This window comes from Dermacentor variabilis, chromosome 5 (genome assembly GCF_050947875.1).
Source record: "Dermacentor variabilis isolate Ectoservices chromosome 5, ASM5094787v1, whole genome shotgun sequence".
In the NCBI taxonomy this organism is placed as follows: Eukaryota; Metazoa; Arthropoda; class Arachnida; order Ixodida; family Ixodidae; genus Dermacentor; species Dermacentor variabilis.
The window spans coordinates 8172464-8192384 of NC_134572.1; the positions used below are offsets into that span (position 1 = coordinate 8172464).

Consider the following 19921-nt stretch of genomic DNA (forward strand, 5'->3'; position numbering starts at 1 on the left):
ACGTGCAGACACGCAAACTCTCAAATAAAAATGTTTCACTCACTTCAAAGCTGCTTTATTTGAAGCAGTCGGCGATTTTCTTCTGGCGCATGCAGCACGCATGACTGATTAGGAATGCATCTACACCTTCCACTTTGCTGAATGCCTCATCAGGTACGTCATTGCACCAAGCGATGAAAGTGCGAACTTTGTTCATGTGCACTAAAACAACAATGTTTCACACAATCTCATCTTCCGTGTTTGGTGACCCACAGTGGTCTCCTTTCAGGCGGGTTGTCATCGTCACTGGAGACGTCGCAAATGCAGTTAAAAGGACACTAAAAAAGCTAATATTAAGTCAAGCTAAAGTGATAGATTAGTGCTTGAGAATCTCTAAAGCATCAATATTATCGTGAACAGAGCCTTAATAATCGAGAAGTTGAGGTAAATGCAGGACATGATTAGTGACTCCCCCGGGACATTCAAGTACTTGCCCGATGACGAAAGCACTCCCCAGTTCAATTTTGTCACTAGTACTCAACCACTCGTTGCAGAAGACAGCATTGTATTGTAAGACGAAATAAAATGCTGCTTCTCCAATTCTATATCATTTTTGGAAAAAACTCATTGAAATTACCCTTGACAACAATGTGGGCAGTCGAAAGATCTAATTTTGCTTGACTCGGCACAACCCACGCTTTCGCGTTTCACTAGTTTCGTTATCGCGTAGTGCTACGCTGGTTTTGCTGGCTTGCGAAACTTGCATGAATTGGCAAGTAGCAGAGAACTCAACTTCCATGTGATTTCGTGGTACCGTATTTATTCGCGTATAACCCGCACCAAAATGTGAAAAAACGCGTTTAAAAAGTGGGGGTGCGGGTTATCTGCGAATTTTTTCCTTGGGAGGGGGGGGGGTCGGCTTCACCGCAATGTGCGGCAGCCTCCCCGTGTAGTCCGCCATCCCCATCGTCATCGACGCTTGTCAAGCCGATGAAGGGCCAACGAAAGGCCAGCATTGTTGAGCCTCGCGTTAGGCGCTGTTTAGTGTACTTACCCCAGTTTGCACTGTTTGCCTGCTTTGTTTTGGCATCATGAGTGCGACTCGACGGCAGTGTTTCACAGCGAAAGAGAAGCTAAAGATTATAGCCGCTGCCGAAGAAATCGGCAACAGAGCTGCTGCAAGACAGCATGACGTCGACGAGTCGTGCATTCGCGACTGGAGGAAGAAAAAAGAGAGTCTCGAAGCAACGAACCGGAACAGGCGAGCGTTTCGGGGTCCGAAGACTGGCGCGTACCCCCACCTCGAGACGCAGCTTGCGAAGTTCATTGAGGAGCAGAGAAGTCGTGGCCACGCTGTTTCGACTGAGATGGCGCAAATGGAAGCCCTGAAGTTGGCCCGGGAATTGAACATTCCACGTGAGTTTCGTGCAAGCCGTGGATGGCTTCAGCGCTTCATGCGAAGACATGGATTTTCTATGCGGCGGCGAACAACCATGTGCCAGCGGCTTCCTGAAGCCTACGAGGAAAAGTTGTTGAACTTTCAACGATATGTGATCGCACTTCGGAAGGAGCACAGCTATTTGCTGTCTCAGGTGGGAAATGCTGATCAAACACCTGTGTACTTTGAGATGCCGATGGACACGACCATGGAAAAAAAGGGCTCCAAATCAGTCAGCGTGCTGACCGGCGGAAATGCCAAGCTGCGCTGCACAGTCATGCTATGCGCTTTGGCTGACGGCACGAAACTGCGCCCGTGTGTGATTTTCAAACGCAAGACGCTACCTAGCATTCCACTGCCCCCAGGAATCGTTGTGCGTGCGGAAGAAAATTCGTGGATGAACAGTGGCCTAGTCGGTGACTGGCTTCGAGTAATCTGGGAGCGAAGACCAGGTGCCTTGCTGGCACGCCGGTCGATGCTCGTACTAGATTCCTTCAGAGGCCACTGCACTGATGCGGTGAAGGCTCGCCTTGCCGAGACCAGCACCGACCTCGTCATAATACCTGGCGGCATGACGTCCATGCTACAGCCACTCGACGTGTGCCTGAACAAGCCGTTCAAGCACACGTGAAGCGGCTGTATGCCCAGTGGATGGCAGACGGCATTTACGCCCTCACACCGACGGGACGCGTGCGAAGGCCTGATATTCCATTGCTGTGCCAGTGGATCGTGGATGCGTGGAAAGCGATACCGGCCGATTTGGTGCGCAAAAGCTTTAAAAAATGTGCGATCAGTAATAGTCTGGATGGTTCCGAGGACGACTACGTCTTTGAGAGTGGCGATGAAGCCTCGGATGGCAGTAGTGAGAGCGGCGACGATTAAGAATCGGATAACCAGTGACGTGGTGGCGGTCGTTTGAATAAATGTTCTGAAAACGAAATGATCACTGAGTGTGAGTTGCATCTTTCTAGCGCTCATTTTTTTTTTTTCAGGTAAACGTGCGGGTTATACGCGAGTTTTTTTTTTTTTTTTCCGCCGAGTTCGAAGTTAGGGGTGCGGGTTATACGCAGGGGCGGGTTATACGCGGGTAAATACGGTATGTCTGAACAGAAAGGCGAATCTACGGCCTCTGTAGCTGCGTTTTGGTCAAGTGGTGTAGACAGTCTGTCAGCCGCTGTTTTACTCAACGACAGCAGTAAATGGTGGTATATGGTGTATGCAATGTCACCACTCCCCCGGTTGGGTGGCGGGAGATACGAATTTTGAAAAAGGCATTCAGACCCTTCAGATGCAATTTCTTTTGCAAACTAAGCCTTTTCTTGGCACGAAACAAGTGTTGCGAAGTTTCTAGAATGGTGAACAGTGCACGTGGACTTTGTATTTGTGTTTAGTGTCCCTTTAACCATCTATTCAGTTGTTATGTCAGCCGCCTTTAGTGCTGCTCTGTCACTCTTCACGTAGTTGTCGAAGGAAGAGACGGCAGGCAGCAATTCCGCAACCTTGATCCACAGGTCTCCTGGGTTGTTGTCAGTCACCTCCAGGTCATCTTCAAGCTGCACAGGCACTTTGACAAGCCCTGCTTTTCGCCAGCAGTTGCTAATGATGGACGCCTTCAAGTTCCACCAAGCTCCTGTGAGCATTTCTACTGCCTTATGAATACTGATTGCAGTCGGCTGCTTTAGGCGGAGGCTGATAATCAACCGCTGCACAAGGTGCTTACTATATTCTGCTTTCACACTCTTTATAATGCCCTGGTCTAGGGGTTGCGGCAAGGACGTGTTGTTTGGATGCAGAAATTCCAAGCGAACGTGTGTCAAGCAAACATTCACAATGTGAGCAGAGCATTTGTCGACAACCAGTAGAATTCTTCAGTCGTCCCTCCTCATTTGGTCGTTAAGTTTGATGAGCCACTCGGAAAAGAGTTCTCTTGTCATCCAAGTTCGTTTGTTGGCGCCGTAGTCGTACGGTAACGACATGACGTTTTTCATGCAGCGAGGCTTCGTGTACTTGCCGATAACGAGCAGTTTAATTTTCTTCGTGCCTGTAGCATTGCAGCAGAGCAGGACTGTCGCGCGCAGATGCGACTTCTTCCCTCCTTTGCACTGCTGCCCTTTGAAGTGCATCGTCCAGTCTGGCAGGAGCTGATAAAGACATGTGGTCTCATCCGTGTTCAAAATATTGTCTTCAGAGTACGATTCAGCCACCTCTAGAAAACTATCATTGTGCCAGGAATCCACACCTTCTCTGTCAGCAGCCTTTTCCTCGCCCGAGACTACCTGCCAATTTACTCCGTTCCTTTGGCGGAAACAAAAAAGCCAAGCTGCACTGGCGTCGAACCCAGTTATTTCAAGTGCATCGGCAAATTCGCAGGCTTTCTCTTGGAGCATTGGGCCAGGCATGGGACCATTTTGCAGTCTGGCATCTTTGAACCATGTGAGAACAGCTTGGTTCATATTTTGAAAGTTTCCCAGTTGCAGCCATTTCCTCGTAGGAGCGAGCTGCGATTCCTAGTGAAGTTTGACAATCGTGTCTCGGTCTTTCAAAATGGTCACAGCGGTCGATGGGGCAATGCCATGCTGTCTGCACACATTGATTTGCTTTCTCGCTGCTTCGATTTCCTGCAATACGTCCAATTTCTCCTGCAGCGAAAACTGCTTTTGCTACTTCTTGGCACAGTTACTAGCTGCATTCATGGTTGGATCTCGCATAAACAAACCTTTGTTGGGAAGTTCTTGGTGAAGTTTGTGGTGAAGCAGTTGGCACTTGACATGGCGATGATAATAGCTACTGCACTCGCAGTTTCCGTTTCATGCGAGAGTTGCGGCGCTGTTACTTTTAGCTGAATTCGTAATACTGGTGTCCCTCAGTTATAAAGGGGAAAATAATCTATGTGCATTATTCTGAAATATGCGCTGTACTATTGAAATTCATAGTTCTAAAATATTTTTACATTGAAAATATAAGCAATCTGGCGGAGATTTTTAAAATATTCGTAAATTTGAGGAATTTGTTATGTGGGGGGAGGTTTGTAGTAACGAGATTTTACTGTATTAGGTTGTGGTGCCCCAATACAAGTACTGAACTGCTGGCATATAATTTGCTTATGAGTGGGGCCTTCAAACTTTACATGATCGCATGAGCATCTTCTGAGGTTGTAATTTAATCAGCTTTCACATGTTCCACGGCACAGTTATGCATGACAGATTGTGCGCATTAGAAGTAACCTAAGGATGTCTTCACTGTAAATTCGGTTTATTCACATGTCTTAGGGTGTGGCCTTGTTGAGATGACCTCGTTTCGCAAACTTTCTTTTCTTGCTCTCTTGAAGCTTGCACAATCCGCAGTGCCTGTCACAAGTTCAGTCGTTGAAGCCATTTTATTAAAAATTAAAGAAACTAGTTGGGTAATTTTAGCCAGAATGCCTTCTTGATGCTCATAAAGCCGTCTCAGCCATATTGAATGTTTCATCTAAAGTTGAGTTCATATCTGGTACACAGATACACTGCGTCAAAGTGCTTGGCGCTGTGCCATATCAAATTTCTGCCTGTTCCAACATCTGTGCCGTATGGCCAAATTGCTTTTCCACCACTGGCAACTTAAGAAAGCATAGGCAGAAAGGTATGAGCACAAAGTGATTGCTGGCTAATTGTTAAAGCCAGGTAAATTCTGTGTTTGGGAGGCAGGTCCAGCAGCTTACCATCCATTGCCTTGTCCAATAAAGAATGCCAGTTCCCTCAGAGAACATTATCATTCAGTGTTCTTCGCAGGCTCGAACAATACCATCTGACGCTTTTTCTTTGCTTGCAGCATAGTGTAAGTACTTTTTGTTACATGTGCAGAAACATAGGCAGAGACTACTGTGTAGTATTTGCAGCAGCATGTCTGCCAGAAACCAAAGTACAGTTGCTGACCGATAAATTGGACACCGATTATCCGAACGTGCTTGGTAATTTGGACAGCTTCGTGGCACCACCAATGGCCCCATAGACTTCATGCGTAAAGATGACCAATATTTCGGGCAGCTGCCAGCTCTAAATTCGATTATCGGACTCCGTCCGTGGCTGTAGTGTATGCCAACTCTGCCACCATTATCTCCTCTGGCAACCTCGACAATACATTAAGCATGGCCTCAGAGATTACACACTAGATGGTAATCTCTGAGGCTTTGCCTTGGTCGCCACTTTACGCCTCTGAGATTTAACTGCAACTGCCAATCTCAGGGGCTTTGCCTGAATTGTGAGGTCACATCAACATCTCGATTATCATATCCTTTTTCGGCACCCCCACGCGTCGTCTGCTATCGCCATTCTGTTTGTTGAGTTTGCCTTGTGGACAGCATTCTGCCATGCTGTGCTTGTTTGTTTAGTTTGCGTTCCAGACAGCGCTCTACTGGCTCCAGGAAGTCTTAAGCCTGTTTCACATGCAAGTGATGGCGTGGCGGTGGTCGTGGCAACTGAGTGGCACCGCGGCGCACAGACGCAGCTTCATTTCATGTGCTTCAGTTTGGCGAGACGCATGCCGCTGTGATGCAGTGTTGCTTACAGAAAGCGCCCGTGAGCCGCGGGTTTCAGCAGTCGTCGAGAGCTGCTCCTTGCTCCACATTTCCATGCTTTGGCACACTTGAGCTGCGCGGTTTGATCGGTGTACTAAGCTGGCGCTCCACTTTCATGCTTCTAAACCTTGCAAAAAAATAAGAACACTGTGTATAGAAGGGTTAATACAACTTTTTTATTCATATTCATGTCTGTTTTTGCTCTTTATAGCCGACAGCTTAAAAGTCTTGCTAAGTACATGCACACTGAATTAGCCTCATGGAAGAAAATGAATGGGTTGTTTCGTATTTTCTTGATCTGGGCTTGAAGCGTGTGCACATCTCCCAACGGCTATTGTTTTCGAATGCCGTAAGGCGTTCAGGCGCCATCTTGGCCACCCGGATGCAGTAGGCAGCTCACATCCCTTGTCACCTCCAGGCATTCAAGTAGAAAGGCGGCGGCACTTATAGAGCTCGGGGTACGTGACCTTTTAACTGAAGAAACAAGACCAAACAAAGCTACGAACACGCTGGCTCGGAGTTGTAACGAAGAAGAAAAAACACCTACACATGCGCTGCGAACAAAATGTATGGACTGCCGTTTCGCCCCGTCTGTCGGAAGCCATGTGGGGTCATCGTCGAGGGGAAAAAGAGGCAAAAGACGAAAACAGCACGTGCAGACAATTTGTCTCCAAAGAATGGAACTCAAAAACTACATATTGAAACAAGCAGCAATTTTGGGGCACCAACGAACATGGCTGATTCGAGCAACGCAGACGTTTACATTATGGAAGTATGTGTCGCTTACGACAACGAGTATCTTCAGTTTCAGTCGGTAATTTCTTCCCAAAGAACCCTCCTCTTATCTTTGTTGCAAAAATCCTTCATTTTAGCATCCCAAACAGTGGACACTGCACAACTTGAGTGATGAACAGCTCGTTGAAGACTGCCCGAGACATTGCAAACTGGCAGCGGACGTCGTCTGCTACAAATGTCATCTGTTAGAAATGCCATCTGCAAGAACAGTCTGCTCGAGCGGGCGAGTTTCTTGGTTCCTGACGGCACCCACACTTCGGCTGCGCCCCTACCACGTGATCTTAATGTCACTTCTCATGGTGCCCCGCCATTGGGTGTTGCTCTCGCTGCTCATGAATTTTTCCGAATGCTTCAATTGTGATTGCAGCGGTGTATGCTGCTCGGAAAACTTGTTTTGGGAAAGGAGGCTTGCTCACAAGACAGGTGCCGCACCGTTTCTGGCCCAAATGCGCTTGCATGTGAAGCAGGTTTTTCTCGTGAAGTTATAGATAGGCCGCATCAAATGAGTCTTGAGTAGCAGTCTGAATGAGCCCGACTCCGCAACTGAAGAGGCTGCACTGCCGCCTACCACAATGAGCTCAAATGCGGACATCATTGATGACCTGCCAGGCTGCGGTGTGCTGATTCCTGCTGCCATTAGATTTGAAGACTTTGCTGACACCGGCAGCACGGTTTCGACGTGTGCCAAACTGAACAGTGACGAAATAATTGAGCTGGTTCTCCCACCATCAAACAGCGACTCGAATGATGAGGTGCCATGTGCTCTGGAGCCTTCCACATGCAGATCTGGCTCGGGCCTTTGCAGTCCTTGCATCGGTGTACAGTGAAACTCAAAACTGGCAGAAGCACAGGCAGACTTGGTTGCACGTAAGCGCAAATGCGCGCAGCAATGCTTTGACCACTTGTTTCATGCACAGGGGCCTTAAAACGCAAATAAAGTAATCTTTTTTTGGATACATTAAGACTCAGGAGTACTCTGTTCGAAACAATAATGAACAGGATACAGAAACTCCTCCTATATCTAGAGATGATGTCAGAAGGGCCTTGCAAGACATGGAACCGGGAAACTGGCCGGTCTTTATGGAGAGCGCGATACTGGAAGATGTCTTTTCACCAGAGCTAAGTATTGATGAGCTTAATAAAAATATCACTGAGGTTATAATCTGTGCGGCAGAAAAGGCCATACCCCTGTCATCGGGTATAGTGCACAGAAAGCTAAACCCCTGGTGGACGAAGGAGTGTACCGACGCAAAGAAAGAACAAAATAAGGCCTGGGGAATCCTACGGAGATACCCCACCTATAGCAACCTGTTAAACTTCAAACGAGCGAAAGCCAAAGCACCATTCATTCGAAGACATGCTGAAAAATCATCATGGCAAAAATACATCTCTTCAATTAATAGTATGGTAACATTGAAATGAATGTAGGACCAGGTGAGGAAATTTAGAGGGCAGTACTCATCTTACACAATACCGTTACTTACAAGTCCAGGCACACAAACAACAATACAAAAACAGGCAGATATACTTGGAGAACATTTCCGTGATGTATCCAGTTCAGGGAACTATACAAAGGAATGTTTACAATACAAACAGTCTGATGAAAAACAGAAGCTGCCCACTACTGGCGCATCAAATGAACCGTACAATTCCCCCCTCACACAACAAGAAATAAACAGTTCTTTCTGCAGGGAAAAACACAGCGCAAGGTCACGACCGTATTCACTACGCCATGCTGGCTCATCTATCTCAAGCATCTGTAAATGCTCTCCTTAAATTTTTTAACTTAATCTGGGAATCTTGCATAATGCCGGAAGAATGGAAAAAGGAAATAGTAGTTCCATTTCTAAAAGCTGATAAATCCCCCACATCCACAAGCAACTACAGACCTATTGCCCTCACAAGCTGTTTGGCAAAATCATATGAAAGCATCATCAATATAAGACTTTCATTTATTTTAGAATCAAGAAACCTTACTGACCCCCATCAGTGTGGATATAGAAAGGGTTGTTCAACCACTGACCATCTTGTCCGTCTAGAACATGAAATTCGATATGCATTTTTACACAAACAACACTGCATTGCAGTTTTCTTCGATTTAGAAAAAGCCTATGATACCACATGGAGATATGGAATTTTAAGAAACCTGGCTGACCTCAGAATCCGGGGTAAAATGCTGAACTGCCTAGCTGATTTTATGTCTAATAGAACATTTCAGGTACGTCTGGGCTCAGTACTATCACATACATTTAAACAGGAAAATGGTGTTCCACAAGGCTGTGTTCTCAGCACGACACTCTTTATAGTAAAAATGAACTCAGTTAATAAGCTCATACCGTCGTCTCTTATGCACTCTTTATACGTAGACGATCTCCAAGTGGCTTGCCGTGCCTCAAATTTGCTAACCTGTGAAAGGCAGCTTCAACTCACAATAAATAAACTTACACAATGGGCTAACAAAAGTGGTTTCCGTTTCTCCACACAGAAAACAGTTACTGTTTTGTTCTCTCAGAAACGAAGGCTACACAGCGATCCAGCCCTAAAATTGAATGACGTCATACTGCCGGTGAAACAAGACCATAAGTTTTTAGGAGTAACCTTTGACACCAAATTAAACTTCCTAGCCCACATTAAAACACTAAAGATTAAGGGAAATAAAGCATTGAATATCTTCAAAGTTTTATCTCATAAGCACGGGGGTTCCGACCGAACCTGTCTTTTACGTATTTACCGGTCTCTTGTGCGTAGCCTTTTAGACTACGGTTCCGTGGTTTACGGCTCAGCCAGACAGTCCTACATCCAACGACTTGATCCAGTACATAACCTTGGACTGCAACTGGCAAGTGGTGCCTACAGAACTTCACCTATTCAAAGTTTATATGTCGAGTGTAATGAACCCTCCTTACAGCAGCGCAGAGCATTACTCACTTTTTCCTACATACTCAGAATTCAGTCATCACCGCAACACATATGCTACAACATCCTCACACAATGCAACTCACGCTTACACTACACAAATAAACCGAACGTGATAAGGCCACTTGTCCTGTGGTATGAGCAATACTGTCGGGATTATGACATTCCCCACGAAGTCCTCCAGGTTGCCAAGAAACCACAATGATTGCCCCCGTGGTACGATTTCACACACTTATGTGATTGGACGTTAACATATCTAAAGAAAACAGACATCCCACACGAACACATTATACAAGAATTCCGTGCACTTCAGGACAAATATAAAAATAACATGCAATATTACACTGATAGCTCTAAAGCAAAAGATCACATGGGTGTGGGGGCCGTAACGGAAAATTGGGGAACAAGTATTCGATTGCCACAACACGCTTCTGTTTTCACGGCCGAAGTTTACGCCATCTGGGTTGTTGTGAAAAAGATTATCGCTGATAAACACACAAATGCAGTCATATACACAGATTCTTTAAGCACACTGAATGCTCTACATCTGAAATCTGAGTGTGAACCCCTGATTGGAGACATTTTAAACATGGTGGCTTTTAACGAATACGGGAGGTCAATTCATTTCTGCTGGGTCCCAAGCCATGTTGGGATACCGGGTAACGAAGCAGCTGATAGATGTGCATTGGTGGCAGCACACAAAGACATTACAAACACGACACTCCCATATAATGATAGCATCCATGCAATTAAACAAGCCTTCATGGTAAAATGGCAACGCGAATGGGACCGTTGTGCCGACAACAAGCTACATCTCATGAAACCCATAGTTGGCGAGTGGAAGTCATGCTATCATCAGGAGCGGTTCATCGAAGTAGTTTTATGCCTACTACGCATTGGGCACACACAATTACTTACTTACGAAAGAAGACACACCAACATGCGAGAAATAGCAACAGCCACTAACAGTTATGCACATATTACTCACATGTACGGAGACTGAAACACACAAACGAACACTTTTGCACAAATTATATCAACTACACATACCTTTACACCCTGCTCAAATTTTACGTGATGATCCACTAGTACCATTATGTGACGTCCGTAAATTTCTAGATGACACTGGCTTTTTACATAAAATATAGATTAACAAAGCCTTTTCCTTCATAATCTGGATTTTAAAACACCTCGTGTTTGGCGCAGCATAGCCTCAGCTGCTTTTGCGCCATTAAACCCCATTTAACTCACTAACTAACAATATTCTAATTGACATTAAGCGAAAGAAATGGCATTGGGCAGGTCATGTAATGCGCGAATTAGATAACCGTTCAACCATTAGGGTGACAGGATGGGTACCAAGAGAAGGGAAGCGCAGTAGAGGATGGCAGAAGACTAGGTGGTGTGACGAAATTAGGAAATTTGCGGGTGCTAGTTGGAATCGGTTGGCACAGGACAGGGGTAATTGTTGATCGCAGGGAGAGGCCTTCGTCCTGCAGTGGACATAAAATAGACTAATGATAATGAGTTTTTTCAGACATTTGATAATTCGGACTTACTTATGTTCCCTGTGGAGTCCGAATTATCGGTTGTTGACTGTACTGGTGTGACGTACTGGTATGATGTACGACATGTTACAAGGAGCATGCGGCTTGCAAGATGTTGGATGGCACTCTGGCGTACTGGTACTATTCACATGTAATGTTGCCAGACTTGTACTGTACCCGTCGTGGTTGCTCAGTGGCTATAGTGTTGAGCTGCTGAGTACAAGGTCGTGGGATCGAATCCCGGCCACGGCAGCCGCATTTCGATGGTGGCGAAATGCGAAAACACACATGTACTTAGATTTAGGCGCACGTTAGAGAACGCCAGGTGGTCGAAATTTCCGGAGCCCTCCACTATGGCGTGCCTTATAATCAGAAAGTGGGTTTGGCACGTAATACCCCACAATTTTTAATTTAGACTTGTACTGTGGCGATGATAGTGGCATCGGCTATCCTGACATAAAAACTGAACAAGTAACTGAACCTGGGGTTCTGTGATTTATGAACTCCCAACCCTCTCATCGCATGTTAAAGCTTCTTGTTTCAAAATAAGAGTGGTGCTGAAATTAGCACTACAGCTGATTTCATTCTGTGCCAACTTGCAAAGCATGTTAGAATTCTTTTCTTCTGTTACAGGCATCTGCGGCAGCATCTTCTGGCCTCCGAGAACTATGCGGTTGTGGTGGTGGATTGCCGAGGATCACGGCACCGGGGCATTGAGTTTGAGTCGCATATCAAAGGCCGCATGGTTAGTTGATTTGGTGGAGATTTTGCCATTTAGATAAGTGGGCAGCGTTTGGCAGTTAGAGGAACTATGAAACAGCTGACTCCGTGGTGGCATCCTGCTGCTGAGCATGAGGCTGACTAGGATTGGAATGCAAAGTCTGGGCCTTTGGTAACCTGTTATTTAAGAGGAACCACGCAATATCTCTTGCACGTGCTCTTCTATTTTTCTCTGGTCATCATAAGCACATTGGGTTGGACTCAGCACAGCAAGGGCAACACCTATGTTACTGAGCTCGCTGGGTGCAGTTGTGTTGCACCCTTGATATCTTTTTTCATCCATGTGGAAAACTTGCCTGCGGTGGCTTGCATCATTAGTGATGGTTGTGTGTCTTGGCACATGTGGACTGACAAAATACTGAGGGTCACTGTAATGTGAAAGCAGTTGGGCACCCTGCAGTGCTAATAGTATCAGAGCAAACGTTGACCTTCTTGATGCATAAAAATTATTTTTTGAATGAGTGTTATTAAAAATGGCATCAGCATGATGAATAGCCTTTTAATGAGTGCAGGTAAAATGGTGCATGACAGAACAGTTTAAATTACCATGAAATACTGAACATTGTACTAGGTTTCTTTAATGCAAAGCATATTTACCTATGTGCCTGTGTTTATTTACTTATTTATTTATTTATTTGAATACCTTCAGGACCCATAGGTGCATTACAGAAGGGAGTGGGAACAATAAATGGTAAATAAAAAAAACACGAAGCAAATATCAGGTCACATATTCAAGTGCATTTTTAAGATCACTGGGGTCTGTAATAGATGCAGTGGAGGTGGGCAAGGGGTTCCAATCATTACAAGTTTGAGGAATGAAAGAATGAAAGTGTTGGTTAGTGTGGCAATGAGGAACAAACTCTTTATAACGATGGTCAATATGAGGTGGTATGAATGAAGGGTGGGAAAGTAATCCTTGCTTGAGACGAGGGTTATAGTAGTAAATCTTATGAAATAAGGAGAGACGTGCTATTTTCCTGCGTAAGGAAAGGGATGGAAGCTGTAACACTGCTTTCATAGATGAAACACTGGAAAGATGGGAGTAATTGGAAAAAATGAAGCGTGCGCTACGATTCTGCACAGCTTCAAGGTGACTAATATGACTTTCAGTAAATAGATCCCACACAGCTGATGCATATTCAAGTTTGGAAGGAACAAAAGTTTTATAAAGAAGGAGTTTAATAGAAGAAAGGGACATTGAAAAATTACAGCGTAGGTACCCAAGCATGCCGTTAGCATTACTGACAATGTAATTAATGTTTGGTTGCCAAGGCAGGTTAGAATTAATGTGGACCCCTCAGTATATGCAAGTAGTCACTTATTTGAGAGGGGAACCTTTTATGTTATACTTACAAGCGTTAGTGGAAAGTTTATGACAAATTTTCATTCGTTTGCATTTCGTCGCGTTGAGTTTCATTTTCATGTGTTATACCAATCAGAAATATTCTTAATTCTTTAAAACTGATGGTAGCGCTAAAAAGGACGCACACACGGTGAAAAGATGACACGACGATGAGGAAACGCTACTGACAACTGGTTTATTTTTTGAAAAGGGTTCAATATTAAAGAGATCCACGACATATGCGCACAACCAAACTGCGCCAGCCTTCTTTATCACAATATCCCAAACAGTCACGGGAAGTGAAATGATAAAACACCCAAGCAGCAAGAAGTGAACACATGACCAATTGATGAAAAGCCATATGTTATGGTTTTTTCAAATCTCTCCATAAGTGTGCGCTCAGCCGAGTACAAATTTATTGAAACATCACTGATGCACAGACCCGCCTTTTTTTTGTATGTGGAAAGCTTCCAGCAAAACTCTAGCTTTAGCGCTTGCACTTCTGCCCAGAACCTTTGCTTCTTTGAACCGTGGCACACACTCGCAAACCATCACATGCGAAACTAAATTCGCAAATTTGTCTTGTTTTGTTAAGTTTTGAAAGTGTTCCCTTAAGCGGTCATTGAGGCAACATCCCGTCTTCCTGATATAGCACTTGCCGCAGGACAGGGGAATAAAGTATACCATTCCTAGAGCACACCTGACAAAGACATTTTCATGCTGCTTTTTCCAACCGTGCTGACCGTCACTGCAGATGCGAGGGCACAGCTTCGTCAACTTGTTTGGCGCAGAAAAAACAAGCGGCACGTTGTGCCTGCTGGCCACTTTTTTGAGGTTGTGTGAAACCTTATGAATGTAAGGCACGACCTCAGGTTTGGTCTTCACACGTTCAGGTGCAGCTTTCATTCTTCGTTGACCAAATTTCTTGAGGAGGGTTTCAGTGACTGCTACAAGGACCGAGCAAGGGAAGCCTGCGACCAAAGGCCTGCGAACCTGATTGTCAAAGCTAAAAAGCATTTCGTGTGGGCACAACTTTTCAAGCGCCGATTCCATGCAGAGCGATCCAATTGCTCAGATAAAATTCTAAAAGCTTTAAAAAATCATCAAGAGACACTCCTGCTGTGTACTGAAAAGGGAGTTCGCCTGAATTTTCGACAGTCTCCTTCACAGCAACTAAAGGTTCAGGTTGAGGGACGGAATAAAATAAATCCTCAACATCCACAGAGAAAGTATAACCGACATGGCGCTTATTCTGGAGAAAGTTTGTAACTTCTTGGGATTGTTTTGTCAGGAAGGGATTGTTCACTTTTACCGACTTAAGCTTACATAGTAGAAAGCAACTGACACATTGTTGCCAGGTTCCGTTCTGACTAATAATGGTCCTAAAAGGGATGCCAGGTTTGTGAGTTTTAGCTGTGAAGAAAGAATTCAAGGAGTTACCTCTGCAATTGCTCAGCAATTCCTCTGCAATTACCTCTGCTACGTAAATTAAAAAAAGAAGGGGCCCAAGGACAGAACCCTGGGGCACCACTGAAAGGACAGGACGGAGAGAAGAATCCATTAGCAGTTATAAATTGCTGTCTGCTTAATGAGAAGTTTTTTATCCAATCAAGAATGTTAGAGTCAAGATTTTGTTTACTGAGCCTAAGATAAAGTAGTTCATGGCACACAAGGTCAAAAGCTGTAGAGAAATCTAAAAATAAACAATCAGTATAACATCCCAAGTCTAGAGCTACTAATAGGTCATTAGTAAATGAAATTAATTGCGTTTCACAGGAGAATGTCTTCGTGAAACCATGCTGATGAGATGTGATAAAAGAATTAGCTTCATGAAAGTTAACCAGGTAAGAATAAATGACATGTTCAAAAATCTTACAAGGGACACTGGTCAATGATATTGGCCTATAATTTAGCACAGAATGAGTGTCACCAGATTTAAGCAACGGCACCACTTTGCCCACCTTCCAATCACAAGGCAACACGCGAGAATTTAAAGCCTGAGCGAAAAGTTCATACAAAAAATTGGCGAGTAAGCAACCATACTTTCCAAAAACTTTTTGTTTACACCATCGACGTCACATGATGACGAAACCTTTAAATTGTTAATAAGGCCAACGATACCATCATAAGCAATTACTACAGGATACATTATAGGAAAGTTCGCGTCACAAAATTCTGGCAGGCGCTCCGCATGCCACTAAACTAAAAATGTTTTTGAAAATACTCTATTCACTTGCATAATAATTGAACTCGCGTAATGATCGCACCCCTGAATGTTGTTGTTAAAATTCTATTTCTTTTTCTTTCCCGTGTAATGATCGCACCCCGAACTTGCCCCAGCGATATGTTGTGTGCCAAGTCTAGCTAATGCTAATCACGCTTACCATCCGTCGAATGCTATGTGAACGACTGTTCAAGACCTATCAAGCGGTATGCACACACCAAATATTCTTAAGCAGATGCCTCATTTCATTCCTTTCATCACTTTCTGCACTTCCATGAAAAAAAAAAAAAAAAGCTACAACCAAACTTGCCTTGGCTTTATTATTTGTAGGCTTTATAATGGGTTGTGGTCAACAACAACAAAAAGGTGCCTTTTGATTCCTCTCGTTGGCACTCGTGGGCACGCAACAAATCGCGAGCGGCAACGATAGTAGCCACGTTTACACTATGTTAGAAGCATACCCTATTCATGTGCCGACACTTATAACACAGCTAACATATTCGCCCACCCTTAGTGGAAACATGCCATATTAGGATAATGGTGAAGACAAATGCCGCATTTTCGCAGCATGCCCGCCATGTGTTTCTATGTCACTGGCAACTAAGCGCGCCCATCTCTGTTTCTGTCCCCTCATGGGGACACGGCTAAGTTATTGCCACGAACGTACCAGTATTAACGATAGTATTCATTACTGATACAGAAAAAACTTTCAATGCACATTATGCACTCATGGGAAGAAAAAAAACTGCGTTCGGCGTGTTCAGCTTGTCCCAATGGCCGCCATTTTTGTTTTGGTGTCCCACACTGTTACAGTGGCAGCTGCCTGTTCGTTGACCTGTTGTCATCCCATAGCAAATGTGGGATGAAACAAAAAGCTTTTTTTCTTTTCGCGGGAAATTTAACCCATGTAATGATTGCATCCCTGAATTTGCATCAATTTTTTATGAAAGAGTGCGATCATTATGCGAGAAAATACGATACTTCGTTGAATATGTAACTACATTGCGAATGAGAAATGGTAACGCCACTGTCGTCCGTTATTGTCAATACATTTTTTGCGTGCACCCTTAGCAACACTCCAGAATTTTTGGGGGGTCGTCTTTTAACAAAGCAGGCAAAGTAGTGCCAACGAAAGTGTGCTTAGCGTCTTTAATTGCATTTTTGTATTTGTGGGTGGTCTGTTGATATGCGGTCCAGTCACCATGACCATTCCTGAACCTTATTTTTCGGAAAAAGCGTTTTTTCTTATTCTGAAAACGCCTTAAGGACGCATTAAACCAAGGTGACCTTCGCTTGCAACGGATGATCCGCAGCACAACAGATTTGCTTGTTAGACAGTAAACTTTCTTTTTAAACATTGACCAGTTTTCCTTGACAGTGCACTCATAAAAGCTGGACATGCAGCCTTCCAGGAAGGTTGCTTGTTCACTATTGATAACTGAAAAATCAGCCTTATAATCTCTGATTTATATTGTTGGCTCACTGGTCGGTCATTTAACAGCTGCTTTAATTTAAAGGTAATAACTCAGTGGTCACTCAGTCCTGGTAAAAAAACAAGTGAATGCACGAGATCAGGCTGTTGTTCGAATAAGATCAAGAACATTAGCGCTGGACAAAGTAGCTCTTGTTGGATTAGCGACTAATTTAGTGAAGTTGAAATCACAGCATAACTTCACGAAGGTGGCACTTTCACTTGAGGACTCATTTAGAATAGGAAAAGGACCGGACCAGTCAATGTTAGGGAAATTAAAGTCACCTAAAATAAAAATGGGTGCGTGAGGGAAACGAACAATAATACGAGGTGGGACACAAAAATAACGAGACTGGTCCAATAACTTATTGTACTTACTGAATCAGTTCTCTGTGACATCACCTTCAAAGTAGTCCCCTTCAGCATTCACACACTTCTGCATTTGGTGCTGCCATTGCTCGTAACAGTTCTGGAACGAGGTTTTTGGAGGGCCCTTCAGGAGATTCTCCATTTTTGCCTGAACCTCTTCAACTGAGGTAAAATGGGTTCCCTTTAAGCAAGATTTAACTTTAGGAAGTAAAACAAAGTCGCATGGAGCCAAATCAGGTGAATAAGGAGGATGCCCCATCACAGTAATGTTTTTGCTGGTCAGAAACTGCTTGACAGATAAGGCCGTGTGAGCGGGTGCATTGTCGTGGTGCAGCAGCCATTCATCACTCCACAGCTGTGACCTTTTTTTCCTAATTTTTTGCACGAAGTCTTTTTAGTACTTCAATGGAGTAGTCTTGATTAACAGTCTGACCACTGGGAACCCACTAAATTATTACAATTCCATTATTGTCGAAGAAGAAAATTGACATTGCCTTGAATTTTGATTTTGACATGCATGCTTTTTTGGGTCTTGGGGATCCTGGAGGCTTCCACTGCATTTACTGGCGCTTACTTTCTGAGTCATAGGTAAAAATACATGTCTCATCACATGTTACAACATATTCCAACAAATTTGGCTCGTTTGCAATGCGTTCTAACATGTCCACACACATGTCTTTACGGCACTGTTTTTGGTCAGCGGACAGAACTTTTGGAACAGGCTTCGCACAAATCTTCCTCATGTGTAATTCGTCCGTTAAAATGCGTCGAAAAGCTTCCCTATCCAAGTGAACCAACTCCACCACTGCACGAACACTTAATCTTCGGTCACCACTGATCACATCACGAACTTTGGCAATGTTTTGGTTCATTCAGTTCATTTTGGTTCAGCACGGTTCATCATCTTCCACACTGTCCCTTCCCCCTGAAAACCCCTTATGCCATTCAAACACACGTGCACGAGACAAAGTTACATCTCCATAAGCCTCGGGTATTATTTGAAATGTTTCCGTGGCTGATTTCTTAAGTTTCACAAGAAACTTGATGTTGATTCTCTGTTCGGGTTTTACATAAGACATTTTTCCGGCAGAATGCAGTTGCACATGTTCACTCGATGACGCAGCACTCCCAACTGGCGTGATCGGTTCCATCGAAACTGGACGCATGAATAGAGGAGGAGTGTGGGATTACGTCAGCGAAACAGTTGTTGCCAACTTCACTCTTTTTTCAAGCTACACATTTAGTCTCGTTTCTTTTGTGTCACACCTCGTAGCATTCGAAACAGCATGTAAATTAGAAGAAAAATTATGTCTAGCGTTAGGTGACCGATAGCGAATGCAAAAAATTATATCACAGTGGTTAATGCGCATGCATGCGCAAACAATTTCAAAAGGTGACTCAATGGGAACATGATAAGAGACAATTAGATCGGAAACAGCTATCAGAACGCCTCCTCCTTATCTAGAGCCACGATCAAAGCGGCAAAACTTGGACACCTTTTCACACTAAAATATATGAAAACAAAAGGGGCAGCTGGGTACGGTGGCGAGGCAAGTGGTGCTGTAGGACTTGAGGTGGAGTCGATGGAGACAGCAATGTTTGGTGGACGCAGCTCGGTGGCGAGGCACACGCTTTTCTTGTTAAAGCTGGTCTTTTGTTTGTACTTGAAAGCTGTGGTCAGGTCTGCTTCCAGGTCTTCGTGTGTGAGCGTAACTTGTATTGCGCAGTCGAAATCGATGAGCTGCACCTGCTTCGCTAAAACGAGCTCGAGGTGCTGGTGCAGCACCCGCCCAAGGAGGGCGTCGTCAGCATCTACGTTGATCGTAGAAATGGCCTTGGTGGTGGTCCTCCAAACGAAGCTGTGCTTCGTGCAAAGTTGTTCCATTGCCAGAACTCGAGGGCCAGACGTCAGAGTAGGTTTCAGCACCACTTGAAATGTAGCAAGCGATGATGGGGATTGGACCCGGGCATCTGACTCGTTCGTCATCTGGCAGCAATGTTGCGAGCAGTGCCCATGGCTGCTGCTCATGCTGGCACACCTTCTTTATTTGCAACAATAAATTATCTCTGCTTGTATGCATCAAATAGTGCACCTAGTTTAGCGTTGTGTGTTCTATGCCGGATAATGCGAATGTGAAGCATTCTTTGCTTCTTACCAGGTGCTTTGGGATTTGTCAATAGGTAGGCGAGTTTCTGGCTGGGCTCAATTGGAGCCTCTTCAATAAACGAAGTTGCATGTGTGATCGTAGCATTTAAACCATGGTCCCCCAGTGCAGCAGCCGGTGCATTACCCATTAGGCAACAGATGTATGTGTCATAAGAGCCTTATCACTCATGGCCATGCTGGTATGCAAGCACTGTTTGCATTTCAGCATAATCATGCCACTGGTTCTTTTGTGCAAGCTAACACTTTTATAGTCTTTTTTTGTGTGTATCATGTTGTACAGCAACAATTCATTTAAAGTGAGAACTTGCCAATTTCCCCCATTGTTTTCTCATGGCAACTGG

General features: G+C 44.4%; 1 protein-coding gene across 5 annotated transcripts in view; it reads left to right on the forward strand.

Annotated features, from left to right (window-relative positions):
* LOC142582228 (dipeptidyl peptidase 9-like) overlaps window positions 1-19921 on the forward strand; it is a 155207-nt gene that overhangs the window by 125979 nt on the left and 9307 nt on the right. For all 5 annotated transcript variants that reach the window (XM_075691678.1, XM_075691676.1, XM_075691680.1 and 2 more), the window contains one exon: window positions 11861-11972. In XM_075691678.1, coding sequence (XP_075547793.1) covers window positions 11861-11972 — 112 coding nt within the window. The remainder of the gene's footprint in view (window positions 1-11860; window positions 11973-19921) is intronic.